Below are 14,841 nucleotides of genomic sequence, written 5' to 3'. Positions count from 1 at the left end.
AGTGAAATGGTAGCAGGTTTACATTTGAATGTGGAAAATGACATAAGAATTCTTTTTTTGTTCTTTCAGAGAAAGAATCAGCATATTCCTTACAGAAATAGTAAGCTCACTCGCTTGTTAAAGGATTCTCTTGGAGGAAACTGTCAAACTATAATGATAGCTGCTGTTAGTCCTTCCTCTGTGTTCTACGATGACACCTATAACACTCTTAAGTATGCTAACCGTGCAAAGGACATTAAATCTTCTGTAAGTGTGTTTACTCTGCCTTTGTTGTAAGAGTACTGGGTGCATTTTTTTCTTTTTTATACTTACAGCAAAAGGTGAATTAGAGATGTACTTCTACTAATGAATTAGGAATCAGGGCTAGAAATGTCTTTACTAATCTGGTTAATTGAGCATTCACTGGGACAATTAAACCATTAAGCATCTTGATTACATATATAATAAATACTATTATTTAGTCTTTTGTGGAGCTAGGATGTTTTAGTGACTTTCTTTCTAACCTTTTTCACATCATGGTACGTGATATTTTGACGGCACCCTGGTGTGATTGGTCAAGGCTTTAACACATTTGTTACAGTCAAGGCTGATGCTCTTCTGTAACCCAGCACCAACACTTTCTACCTGAAAACCTTGGACATGTTTGCTAATCTCTCCAAGCCTTAGTTACTTCATCTGTAAAGTAGATATAATATCTGCCTCAGTTTATAAAGTAAATAGCTCTTTTAAAACAATGTATTGTCACATTCATGATATTGATGTAACCAATCTGTGTGGCTAGAGCAATATAATAATGATTGGTTAGGTTGGTATTTTTGCCAATAATTTGGGGTAATTTTTTAAAACGTAAGTCAAACATGATGTGTAAAATCACAGGATCTCAGGGTTGGAATAGACATAGAGTTCAGCTGGTATGATGGTTTTTTTAGGGGGCTTACCCCTCTGCTACTCCCATTGAATGAAGATAAGTGGGTTATTATCTTCCTTAGAGAAATATTTATATATTGTTTATATAATAAATTGGGAAAGGTTGTACTGTATTAGGTATACAAACATCTTTCACACAAGTTTTTCATGCAGTGCTTACACCAACTCATTGAGGAAGACATTTTTAGCTCTACTTTACAGTTGAGGAATCACGTGGTCAGAGTTTTAAGTAAAAAGTGGGCAGGGCCTCAAAATCAAGTATTTGGATTACATGTTTAATGTTCTTTCCACTATTCCATAGCTTCCAGGGGGCTCATATTTTATAAAAAGGATAAAATATATTAAGAACTCATTAAAAACTACTTGAACTTACAAATGGGTGGAAATTTAAATTATCTCTTTATATCTTAAAAGTCAAAGGACCAGAAAAAGAAAGTGGGTAATTTTTATGTGAATGACTGTTTTGCAAGTTCTTTAAAGTACCTTTTCTCAGATAGTAAGGGAGTTTCTTTTATAAATTCAGTATTAATGTGCTCAACATATCCTCTTGTCATAGATTTTTAAACATGAACATAATTGATTATGATTGTCAAATGATCGTAATTGTCACAAATTCTGGATTCATGGAACTGAATTAATGAGGCTATGATGCTATTTTGTTCATGTATACGACTGATTTTTATCTCTATATATACGCAATCATAATTTCTATTTTTTAACAGTTGAAGAGCAATGTTCTTAACCTCGACAATCACATAACTCAGTATGTAAAGATCTGTAATGAACAGAAGGAAGAGGTATGTCTCCTCTTTACATTGTGGCTAATCTCCCTCAATTCCTCATTTATGGGATTCTGCAATCTTTATTGTCTAAAACTTTGATTTGCTTTTCTTTTATAATTGAAATCTTGCTTTTTCAGTTATTTTTCACAGCTGAAATTTTTCTGTGGCCATGTATAATGGAGACAAATAATTTGTTTTGTATTTTAACTACTGTTTCTCTCTATTAGATTTTAATGTTAAAAGAAAAACTAAAGGCCTATGAAGAACAGAAAGCCTTTACTGATGAAAATAACAAAGTAATGATTTCAAACCCTCAGGAAAAAGAAATTGAAAGGTAAAATTGACATTAAGATCTCAGTTTGAGGATTTTGTGAAATTTAGTCAGCTATTTAAAGTTTAAAATTTAGTCAGATATTTTGTTATCATCATCATTTGTTGTATGTCTTTATATATCCTCAACTGAATTCAGGAAGTCACTGAATTGGTCTTATATTGCACACGTTGGAGGTCAGGTAATTTTAAGTGTGATTATACAGATAATGAGAACCAGGTCTTAGGTATAAGATGGAGAAAGAAAGCCAATTATGCCACTTATGAAATTGGTTTTTAGTAGTTTCCATATTTTTCTTCCATAGTGTCTTACTCCCTTCTGGCTTCTATAACGAAGTACCACAGACTGGGTAGCGTATAAACAAACAAACAAAAAATTATTTCTTATAGTTCTGGAAGCTAGAAGTCCTAGATCAGGGTGCCAGCATGGTTGTTTGAGGACCTTCTTCCACATTGTAGACTTCTCCTTGAATCCTCACATTGCCAAAAGAGAGGGAGATCTCTCTGGAGGCTCTTTTATAAGGGCACTAATCCCATCCATAGGATCTCTGCCCTCATGACCTGATCACCTCCCAAAGGCTCTGCTTCCCAATACCATCAGCTTGGGTGTTAGGTTTCAACATTTAAATTTGGGGGGACACAAACATTCAAGCATCTGGCATTATCATTATTTACATGGTTCATGTAAATCATACCTACCCTTTCCAGACTTTATATAACTCTAATAATCCACTTAATTGAGTTTAAGCAGTTAATTATTTGAAGGGACATCTCTCAGTGATATAAATTGACATAGAAATATGATCTGTACCTTCTAAGCTTTTAGCAGGTAAATTTTAAAAAAAGAAAGCTGTAATACAGTACTTGCAAGTACTTTTTTCCTAAGCAGTTAAGACAATTTCCAAGTTGTCCTGATGGGACAATAGTTCAAAAGCTGTAAATCTTGAGTAGTTCTAAGCAGACAGTAAGGAATTCTTGGATCAAACAAGTTTGAAAATTATTCCTTACTTAAGGAATCTAAGAGGTTTCCAAAGTACATCAGCATATTAAAAGCTTAGAGGCCCTGTAGGAAAGGAATCTGTTCACCTTTGATTAAAATTGAGTAATTATTCTCCAAAGCTAATTTTCTATTATCGTTAGTATGAGAAACTAACCACATCTTAAACCATTGATTATTCATACTGTTTTGGGACTCTTGAGTTTGTAGAAGATGTTTTAGGGTACATAAGGAAGACTAGTTGGCAGTGATTTTCAACCTAGTTTCAAGTACAACACTTTTTAAAAATTGGATTTGTGTATTGACGTTTATATAAAATATCCTTGATTTTAAAAAAATCATTTATTCTGCCTCAGTAGACCCCAGATGCTAAGATAACTTCTTCTAATAAAATAACACTTTATGTTTGTAGCTGGCTTTGTAGATTTTGATGATTTTTAGGCCCACATTAATTTCATCTGATCACTACAACAACTCTGAAATTTGAAGTGGGGTATTGTTTTCTAACTTACAGATAAGGGCAAGAAATATATATCATCTCTTTCAAGTATTAATCCTTTGCTCCCATGCTATGCTATTTTACAAATACCATAAGAAGTAATTAAACAGTTATTTCTCTCTATCAGTGATAATGAGTCCATTTTTCATATAGCATAAAGTTGACCTATGTATTGTTATAGTACAATACCTCTGTTTATACCAGAGATTTCCTAAAGTGTTTAAATTATTTTCTGTTAATCCCCCTAACAACCCATTGACAAAATAAAGTTATATTTAATAGTCTTACGATGCTTTTTGTTATATTCTACCAATTTTACAGTGTCTTTTAAAAAATAACAAGCAAAATGATTCCTCATATTCCTTTAATCTTAACAATGAAAGCTTTTAACTCTGCTGTTATTAGTTGTGTTATTATATTTTGTTAGTCAAATGTAGGATTGGTCCTCATGCAACCAGATATCTTGTCAGTGATGCATGTTTCTTGAAAATTAAAGCAGTGACCAACTGCTCAAATTTGGAGTCGTTGCTTGCATAAAATTGCTCAGCAGTGCTTAACCAGATCAGTTACCAATTAAAACCTTACAAATTGGTAGACTTTTCTGGAGTTGATGTGGCTTTAAGTCATTGACTCTTTCTGGTAAAATGATTCAAGAAGGAGATGGCCTGAGCTATGAAATAAACACTTATTTGGATATTTTTTGCATTTCAACCTGACTTAACCAACAATAAAAACTTTGAGTTTTAATTCACTCAACAGGTTAAATAATTTACTTGTATTTATAAAGCAGGTAATAATAAAATTATATACCCCATAGCCTTTGTCATTTTCTCACAAAAGTATCTGTCTCCTTAAATAAATATATGGAATACCTTTGATCATACTTCACATAGAATTTTTTTAAATGGCATGAATTTTCAGTTTCTTTAAAAAATAACATTTTTATGAAGTTTAAACAGATAAAGGGAAGAATATACAGTATTTTCTCTCTATTAAAGCTATTTGGAAAGATAATATTCAAAAAATCATAAAAAGAAAGTACAGTTGTTCTTTATAGAGAGTAATTATAAAACTTCACTTGTGACTATACCAAGAAAATTGTCTAGAGTTTATCATATGTCACCTAAAGTTATTAGCAAAGATTTTTCTTTTCTAGCTATTTGAATGTTTTAAATGACTAGAAAATAGTTATTATTAGTCAATCCCTTAGGGCTCTCTGTTTTAAAATGACAGTTTTTTTTTAAAAAAGAGCTCTCTAGAAACCTTTGATACTAATTCCCTTCCTTCCATCCTAAACCATACACCACCAACTAAAATAAATCTGGACCATAAAATTTTGAAATTGACAAATATTTAACTGTGTCCTTGGGTGAAGTGTTCCAGGAAAACTAAGAAATTATCTTTGGGTGTAACCTAAAGATAACTTATCAAATCATTTACTGGCCTTAGCCTTGTTGTAATATAATACAATGAAATTGCAATGTCCATACATACTTCCTATGAAATATTTATCAGTTTGACAAAACTGCAGTAAAGTCGATGTATTGTGGTTTAATATTCATTCTCAATAGTTTCATTAAGAACTACTGACGTAAATTGTCAGTGTTTTTACCACAGATCCTTACAAATATATCTAAAATTCTGGCCAAAGAAACTTTATTTTTAAATGCATATACTTTGTTACCATTTTATTTTAAAAGCTTCAAGTTAATTTTTCTTTGAGAGAAAAATTGTTTGCCTATGTGCGATTGTTTATACTGTTACTGTAGCTCAGACCTGATCTGTGACCAATATTCTGCTGACCCTGGAGAATGCAGGATTGCAGGCTCCTTTTAGGGCTTTCATAGAAGTGATTCAGCTTGAGGTCTTTATGCATTTTCAGGAGATGTGAGTCACACTCCCCAACTTTGATTCCCTATATCTATATTGCCCTTTGGAGGAAGCACAGTGGAGGGGCTTTTCCTAGATTTACCACATTGTAAACTTGGATGTTTTCGGTCCTGGCATTGTCAGCTGACTCTTAGCCAAGCTGTAGGGGGTACCTAACCATATGGTGTGTTTTCACTGTAACAAGTTCTAAAGCTAAAAACTGGCTATCTCACTTTCCCTAGGGCGCCATAGAGGCACCATATGATTATGCCACCCACTGCTTATTTCTTCACAGCGAGCCAACACCAGAAGAACACATAATACTGTGTTGCTTCTGAGGCCTTATGAATTGGGAGAGTACAGGTCCACTTTATCATCCTTTTCTTACATACAAAATATTTTATTTTTGGTAAGCTACTGGATTATGCAGACCAAATACAGCATATGACTAATACCATAGGCCTTAAAATACCTATATCTTTTAATAACATGATCTTTGGAGGAGAGAGAGAGAAACCCAGTGCTGTAAAAATGAAGTTCAGAACCCATTCCAAACATTTTTGTTGTTTAATAGGAAAACAGTCACTCAAACCTATTTACTGTTTATCATTGAATCTAATTCTATGAATGGTGTATATTCTCTTGTTCATGCACTTCATTTTTTTTTAACATCTTTATTGGCGTATAATTGCTTTACAATGTTGTGTTAGTTTCTGCTGTATAACAAAGTGAATATATGTATACATATATCCCCATATCCCCTCCCTCTTGTGCCTCCCTCCCACCCTCCATGTCCCACTCCTCTAGGTCGTCACAAAGCATCGAGCTGATCTCCCTGTACTGTGTGGCTGCTTCCCACTAGCTATCTATTTTATGTTTGGTAGTGTATGTATGTCCATGCCACTCTCACTTTGTCCCAGCTTACCTTTCCCCCTCCCCATATCCTCAAGTCCATTCTCTAGTAGATCTGTGTCTTTATTCCCATCCTGCCCCTAAGTTCTTCATGACCGTTTTTTGTGTGTGTGTGTTTTTTTTTAGATTCCATATATATGTGTTAGCATACGGTATTTGTTTTTCTCTTTCTGACTTACTGCACTCTGTATGACAGACTCTAGGTCCATCCACCTCACTACAAATAACTCAGTTTCGTTTCTTTTTATGGCTGAGTAATATTCCATTGTATATATATGCCACATCTTCTTTATCCATTCATCTGTCGATGGACACTTAGGTTGCTTCCATGTCCTGGCTGTTCTAAATAGTGCTGCAGTGAACACTGTGGTACATAACTCTTTTTGACTTATGGTTTTCTCAGAGTTTATGCCCAGTAGTGGAATTGCTGGGTCCTATGGTAGTTCTATTTTTAGTTTTTTAAGGAACCTCTATACTGTTCTCCATAGCGGCTGTATCAATTTACATTCCCACCAACAGTGCAAGAGGGTTCCCTTTTCTCCCATTTATTGTTTGCAGACTTTTTGATGATGGCCATTCTGACCAGTGTGAGGTGATACCTCATTGTAGTTTTGATTTGCATTTCTCTAATGATTCGTGATGTTGAGCATCCTTTCATGTGTTTGTTGGCAATCTGTATATCTTCTTTGGAGAAATGTCTATTTAGGGTCTTCTGCCCATTTTTGGATTGGGTTGTTCCTTTTTTTGATACTGAGCTGCATGAGCTGCTTGTATATTTTGGAGACTAATCCTTTGTCAGTTGTTCATTTGCAAATATTTTCTCCCATTCTGAGGATTGTCTTTTCGTCTTGTTTATGGTTTCCCATGCATTTCTTTAAGTAAACTTTGCATTATCTATCACAAAATACTGAGATTCTATGTGTTTTATTTTTGGTAGATTTCAAGAAATTCTGAACTGCTTGTTCCAGAATCGAGAAGAAATCAGGCAAGAATATCTGAAGTTAGAAATGTTACTTAAAGAAAATGAACTTAAATCATTCTATCAACAACAGTGCCATAAGCAAATAGAAATGATGTGTTCTGAAGACAAAGTAGAAAAGGTATTTAACAACTTTATCCTTAAATTGTAGAGAATGTAAAAACATGGGGACTTATAATTCTAGAAATTTGATAGGTGATGTTGCTTAATCACCCATTCTCTACAAATCCCTAGAAATGCTAGAGGAAATGTAGAAGACATGTTTTAAATGTATAGTTAAGTCTACAAGAAAAAAATTAAATTCCTAGGTGTGAGAAACAAAAAGGAAACAAAACCCCTAAAATCTCAGTTATGACTGTTGCTTCTGTGAGGATGATGGAATGCTTAACAGGTAGGTAACACACTCAGGGAGAGTTGGGTACCAACATGGGGCAGTGAGAACAGTCCACCCCAGATGCAGGCAGTAGTTTACAACTTAGACCATTGGGAGGTTTTTTTCCTCCCCAGGGAAGAATATTTTGTCACTGGCATTGTTACAGTTTCCACTGCATCAGTGCTAAAAAAAAAAAACCAGATCAACTTTTAATCAGTTTTATTGTTTAATGTAGTAGTGCACTGCCCTTCCCCTTCACACACACAGACCACTTTCACTACTCTGCTTTGATGTACACCACTACTTAGGTACCCCTACCCCGAGGGAGACAGGGAGTTAGAAATGACAGTCCCCACATAAAGCCAGGAATCTCAGAGACCTTCACTCTTCATATTGGAAATACAGCAGGAGAAAACATTTTACCAACTAGCACAGGAAAACAAGGAACCAAGCCTAGGGTAAGAAAAAAAAGTCTCATTTGAAGACTGTCATTATAGATATACTTTTCACTATAGATTTTCATTATAGATTATACTTTTATAATCCATGTGTTTTATTTAGCAAATCTCTAAAGTGAGACATTAGCACAGAAAATGGCATCAGAGCAGTGATAATCTATAGGAAACTGAGCAGAGGCAATGCAGAATCAGCCTAGTGAAACAGATCCTCAATTCAAACCACTAATGAGAGCTCACTGTCCAAACTTACAAAACCCATGAAACAATCCTCCACAAGCAAGTCAGCAGAGTTAGCAAATATGACAGAATCCCCCAAACGTCAGATACTATAGCAACCTGATAAAACCTATAAAAATGAATAAAGTCATCAAAGAAGGACTTAACAATAAAGGAATCAAAGAAAAAAAGAACATACATATATGAGAAGAAAACAAATGACACTTCCAGAAAGTAAAGATTTATTTACTGAAACTTAAAATTTCAGTTTATAGGTACAATACTAGACAATGTTTTAAATACTTCACGTACATTAACTCATTTAATTCTCAGAAAATCCTGTGGGCTATGTGATATTATTGTCCTTGTAATTAAGATGAGGAAACCAAGGCACAGAGAAGTCATTCTGCCAAAGGTTACCCAGCTCATAGAGTAAGAGCTATGATTTGAACTCAAGCCAGCTGATTCCAGATCCTGAGCTCTTATCCCCGTCCTTTTATGCATGTTAGATATAGCTAAAGAGAGAATTAAAGAACTGGGAGATCTGAGGAAATCACACCAAATACAGGATAAAAAGATAGCAGAGGTGAACAAGATGTTGCTATTTGAAAGATAGACTAGAAAGTCATGCATTCATCTAATAGATATTCTGAAGGAGATACATTAGTGCAAAAGAACAAAGGATAATGTGCAAAGTCTAAGGCTCAGAATTTTCTAGGACTATTAAGATGTGAATAAGATGTAAATTCAAGAAACATGAGTTCTAAGCAGGATAAAAGAATGTATACTTGGAGGTGTGCAACTCCAGAGCACCAAAGATCAGAAAAATAAACATTTTGAAAATACTGGATTTCCCCCAGTTTGGTGTTCATTGATGATAAGGTTAATTGCATTTTTAAGTACTATTTTATACTTAGTAGTATAGTGCTTTAAGAAACTAACATTTTAGGTTTTTGTCAGCCTATGAAATGGGAAAGATGTGATGTGCTAAGAAATTAATCATAAAGTATTAATAAATATATCATGACTATGAATTTATAAGTAGCTATTAAGCTATATTATCAAAATTAGTAATTTATTTACTGAATATGCATTTATTATGCCTTATTGAAGCTATCTTTGTTTTAAACCACTTTATTGATATATATGATTAATGTATGAAGAAACCATAAATATTTAATATAGACAATTTGACGGGTTTGGTGATAAATATATACTAGTGAAACCATCACCATAATCTATGCTATAAGCCTGTACCTTACCTCCTAAAGTTTCCTCCGACCCTCTTTATTAGTAGTAGTATTATATTAATAACAACACTTAACATAAGACCTACCCTCTTAGCCATTTTTAAGTATACAACAATAGACTATCATTCACCTTTTAAAAAAGAAGAAAATTCTACCAATTGCAACAACATAGATGAACCTGGAGGACATGCTAAGTGAAATAAGCCAGACACAGAGGGACAAATTTTACATGATACCATTTATATGAAAAATCTAAAATCGTCAAACTCAGAAGTAGAATCAGATGGTGGTTGCCAGAGGCTGTGGGGAAGGCAAAACCAGGAAGTATTAAGAGTACAAAGTGTTAGTTATACAAGACAAACCCTAGAGATCTACTTCTGTACAGCATAGGGCCTATAGTTTATAATGTATTGAATACTGAAAATTTCTTTTTGATTTTGTTTATCAAATGCATTTAAAATATTCCTCACATCCTTTTAAGGCAGAAGAAAAATAGAATTTATATCTTTATTTGAAATTTGTTGCTGTAGTTGTACTTTAACTTTCTTGAACTGCAAAATTGTTGCCAGTATTTTTGATGACCTTCGTGACTTCCAAATAACAGAATATCTCATAGAATTAATATATCAGTTTGTTGTTGTGAAATCCTTTCATATGTTTGTTAAATGGAATTCTGAAATACTGTTATATTTACCTATTCTAAAAGTTGTATGTATTATCTCAATTAATTGCACTTATTATAGAGTTATTTTCAGTGGGGATAATAATTCTCAATTTTGTGTAGGTATCCATTAAATAAATATCAATTATCTGAAAGTGCAATTATCTGATTTATCTCTTGAAAAAAGGCAAGAAATTCAGTCATGGAAAACTGCTAGTGACTTAATACCTCAACTTTTAACAACAGCTTGTTTTGAACACTTTTGTTTATATGCAGAGCATTGTGCTAGACACAATAAAGGTTAAAAAAAAGTATAAGACAATATATGTACTTCAGTAATTTATAGGCTAGTTGGAGCAATAAACTGATATAAAAATGACACAGCACTATATGGTTGTGCTGTAAGGAGTAGTGCAATAATAAAAACAGCTAATATTATTGAGCATTAACTACGTGCCAGATACTTTTCAAAGTCCTTTGCATGGGTTAATTCATTTAGTATTTATAACAAGCCTATGAGGTAGATCCTGTATTATCACCATTTGTGAGCAACAGAGATACTGAGAATTAAAGTAAGCTGTCTAGAGTTATACACCTAATTAATGTGGTTGAACCAATATTAAACTCTGGATGTCTGGCCTCAGTCTGCACTTTTAATCATTCTGCTATACTATAAGTACTTTAAGTGCTATAGCCATTCAAAGGAGAAAACAGTGGCTTCCAGTTGTTGTGGTGGAGAAAGGCTTCCTAGTGGAGAGATGAGATTTATACTGGGCGTTGCATGAGAATATTAGAGGGAAAAGAATAAAAGGAATAGTGTATTCAAATGAGGACACCAGTTTGACCAGAACACAGCATATTTGTAGGTCAGTGTATGTGGAAGTACATAACTATACTCTCAACACTTCCTGCCAATTCCCACTGCTTTACCCATAGCAGATATCATTGATTGATTACAGCACTCTTTCTCTCTGAATCTGAAGTTGCCAGAGTTAACCACTATAAATAGATTGAAAATGGCACATGATATAAGATATATTTTGCTATATTGGGAATTAGTCAATTCCGGATAGAATAAAAGGCCAAATTGTGGAAGCTTTGGTTGCCAAGAATTATACGGTCTATTTGTGTAGTCAAAAGGCAGTCTTTGAAGCAAATGAGTAGTGTATTATCAGAGCTTAGAATCAGATTGCCATTTTTTGAACATTAGAATATTAGTACAATTAGTAAGTTTGGTCTATTTAATCCCAAGCTAATTTAAATCATGGTTATTTTAGCCTGTTTTACTTACCCCATTGAATTGTGAATGTGCATGCTTGGAAACATTAAGACATAGAGTAAGGAAATGGCTTTGGCTGGTTTCTGTAATCTTTTTCTGTTTTCATCTTTATTCTGCTTTTTTCAACCCACTTGCCTTTTCTGATATCTCACTTTTGGTCATTTCAATCTATGTTCCAATTCTTATAGCTATTCTTACGAGACTAAGATTAGCTGAGTCTAATAGCTAATGAGACTTACCTAAGCAATGAGAATAAAACCTCTTAAGTTTATTGGTTGTAAACTATTGAAAAACATAGAAAGACATCTAGAGGCTGAGTGTGTTCTCACAGAAGTGTCAAACTATAGTTTTACTAAACTGCTTGCTAGGTCAAGGAATTTTAGATTTGTCTTGGACCCTCTCTGAAGAGGTTTACTCTCATAATTGCTGAAAGAATCTCACTGATTAAGCTATAAATGGTTCTTGAGTATGGACTCTGAGAGTAGTATTAAAGTGAAGTTCCGGGGTAAATTTATAGTCATATAAAGATAATACACAAATTATTTTCAGTGAAATAATCAGTTTACCGTGTTAACAGTCAGTTCTTTTGCACAAAGCAATAATAATACCTAAATTTTAGAATTTCATGCTTATTCTCACTCGAGACCTTTTGCGTTATTCTGGAGATTTTGTTAATAAAATATGTAAAGCTTTTTTGAAACTTTAATGGGAAACAATTAACTTTAATGTCAGGGTTTAACATACATATTTTAGAATTTATTTCCAAACACTTACTTGGTACTTATTTCAGAACAGTAATTCAATAAGAATTACCCTGATGGAAAATGTCCCCATGGAGAACCATCATAGAGTCTACATTTGATGAACATTAGAAGTACAAACTCAAAAAACATACCCTCTGGGATTTTTAGTCAGGATCTTTTGGTATTAAATATTGACTGCCATCAGACCTGCAGATCATGTCCTGCCCTGGTTTCTAAGAGTACCTACAACATTTTTAAACATTAAAGGAAAATAAAGGTAGTTTGATATAATGCCTTCCTTCAGGCAGGTACAGTACTTTTATGTTCATTTTTCAAATAAGGTGACTGAAGAGCCACTGAGATTGACTTGCCTAAGTTTTCACACCTGCTGAATAGCAGAAGAAAGTCAAGAAGCCACATATGCTACCTTCTGTTGGATACCAGTGGCTCTAAACTTTCCAGGCTTCACGACCCCTTTCTGCTTTAAAATAAAATATTTAGGACCCCAAAGAGCTTTTGTTTATGTGGATTTCATCTACCAATGTTCTATTAGAAATTTAAACTGAAATTTACAAAAATACGTTATGTATTAGCTAACTTAAGAACAATCAATTACCCATTGCATGACAACGTAACATTTTAATGAAAAATAACTAATTATTTTCTAAAACAAAAAGAGGTAGTGAGAAGAGTGACATTATTACCTATTTTTGCAAATTTCTTTAATGGCTGGCTTTTCCTCAAAATGTCAACTTACCTTTTCTTTTATTAAAGATAATAAGGAAGTAGAACTTAATCTCCTAAAGAGAGTAGGTTTTTAATCAAGTTCAAATGTAGTTCCTGCTCCTTTTTTCATTTTTCTTTCCATTTTTCATTTTTTTTCATAGGATGTGTTCATCCCTACTTCCAAAACCAGCTACAAGTGCTTGTTCTAATCTTTGGGGATCTGTTGTCTCAGGTCCAGCTATCAAATCTGATGATTATTGAGTTTAGTGTCTTTTGGAAAATAGTCCAAAGAGGTCAAGCTGTTCTGGCCCACAGTGCCCATGATAGTGTGCAAGACCCTTGGGGTAAAAAACCAGAAGGCCAGTTTTGATCTCAATTCATGTGTAGGTAAAACACCGAAAATATTTGGACTATCCAGTATGTGTCCTGAACCAACCATCAGGCGAGATCAGATGTTTATGACACCTGGATATAAGCTCTCTTTTCTTTCATTGGCAACAGCCAATCTAAAGGCCTTGTAGACAAAACCACAACAATAGAATACTTTACTTCTTCACATCTTTCAAACTGAAGGAAAGACAAGAGCAGGACATGTATCTATTTTGTTTTGAGTAAGGAAATCATGAGATTTATCAGGCCTCACATGAACTTTTCAAATGCAACATTTAAAGGAATGTATTTTGGCAAAAAAAAAAAATGTGATAGTCTTCAATTTGGCCATTGTATTTCTTAAAGTCATAAACTCTCAACATGTAATTTTATAAAAATGACTCACAACTCAATTTCCTGTTTTCCTGCAAGCAGTAGTATTGTGAGATTTCAGAGGAGAAATAGCTTTAAGTACAAAAGTATAGCCTAATTTAATAGACAACAATAGCACACTTAAAAGGAAATATACTACTGTACTAATATCACATACATCACGTATCATAAAAGGTTGACTATTAAATGCATTATTTTTCAGGCCACTTGCAAAAGAGATCATAGACTTGCAATGTTGAAAACTCGCCGCTGCTACCTGGAGAAGAAAAAGGAAGAGGAACTGAAGCAATTTGATGAGAATACTAATTGGCTCCATCGTGTGGAAACTGAAATGGGACTCTTAGGTCAAAATGGTCATATTCCAAAGGTACATATGTGTTTGTATATTCAGATTTATTTTCTAAGAACTGAGTTCATTAAACCCATTGTCTTTGTTATTGAGTAAATATCTTTCATAAGACAACTTTTGGTCCATCTCCCGGAGATTTGACTCATTTTACTGTTTTTAACTGAATATACCTTCTGCCTCCCTGATTACCTATTAGATTTGCCTTTCTTGTACTTTCAGAAGAGTAGTTACTTTTAAATGTTATTCTTAAGTGATTGCATCCTTTTATGAGGAGCTCTTAAGTTAGAATGAAGTAATTCTATTTCAGACTGTACTTGAGGTTTCATCATGTAGGTAATTTAAGTTTGTTTTAATACTTGATATTTTGTGCAAAAATAGTTTTAAATGTGGTCAGCATTATTTGTATTATAGCTAAAGAAAGCCAGTTTGAAAGCTGTATGCATTTATGTTTATGTACTAAACTGAAGATATTCCACCTAGAATGGCAAAAGTTTATATTTATAAAGAGTAGCGATGGGTAATGATGGTTAATGGCTGAATCAGATCAGAATTGTGTTCAGCTACAATGTTACAGATAGTTTTCTCCCTTAACAGTAGTAAGCTACAGAAGTATGCAGTTCATTCCTAATAAAGTACCTCCCAAATGTCTTCAGTGTCATCATTATACTTTTCTTTTCATAGTTGTGATAACACTATTTCATCTTTAGTCTTGAGTTCACACTTAGGCCA

General features: G+C 33.6%; 1 protein-coding gene across 1 annotated transcript in view; it reads left to right on the top strand.

Annotated features, from left to right (window-relative positions):
• KIF18A (kinesin family member 18A) overlaps window positions 1-14,841 on the top strand; it is a 70,009-nt gene that overhangs the window by 10,559 nt on the left and 44,609 nt on the right. Inside the window, exons 6-10 of the mRNA XM_065882604.1 lie at window positions 70-246; window positions 1,650-1,724; window positions 1,937-2,043; window positions 7,254-7,416; window positions 13,966-14,130. Coding sequence (XP_065738676.1) covers window positions 70-246; window positions 1,650-1,724; window positions 1,937-2,043; window positions 7,254-7,416; window positions 13,966-14,130 — 687 coding nt within the window. The remainder of the gene's footprint in view (window positions 1-69; window positions 247-1,649; window positions 1,725-1,936; window positions 2,044-7,253; window positions 7,417-13,965; window positions 14,131-14,841) is intronic.

The sequence above is a fragment of the Phocoena phocoena genome, chromosome 8 (genome assembly GCF_963924675.1).
Source record: "Phocoena phocoena chromosome 8, mPhoPho1.1, whole genome shotgun sequence".
Classification (NCBI taxonomy): domain Eukaryota; kingdom Metazoa; phylum Chordata; class Mammalia; order Artiodactyla; family Phocoenidae; genus Phocoena; species Phocoena phocoena.
The sequence above is the reverse complement of the archived record's forward strand: the minus strand, read 5'-3'. Positions and strand labels throughout refer to the sequence as shown.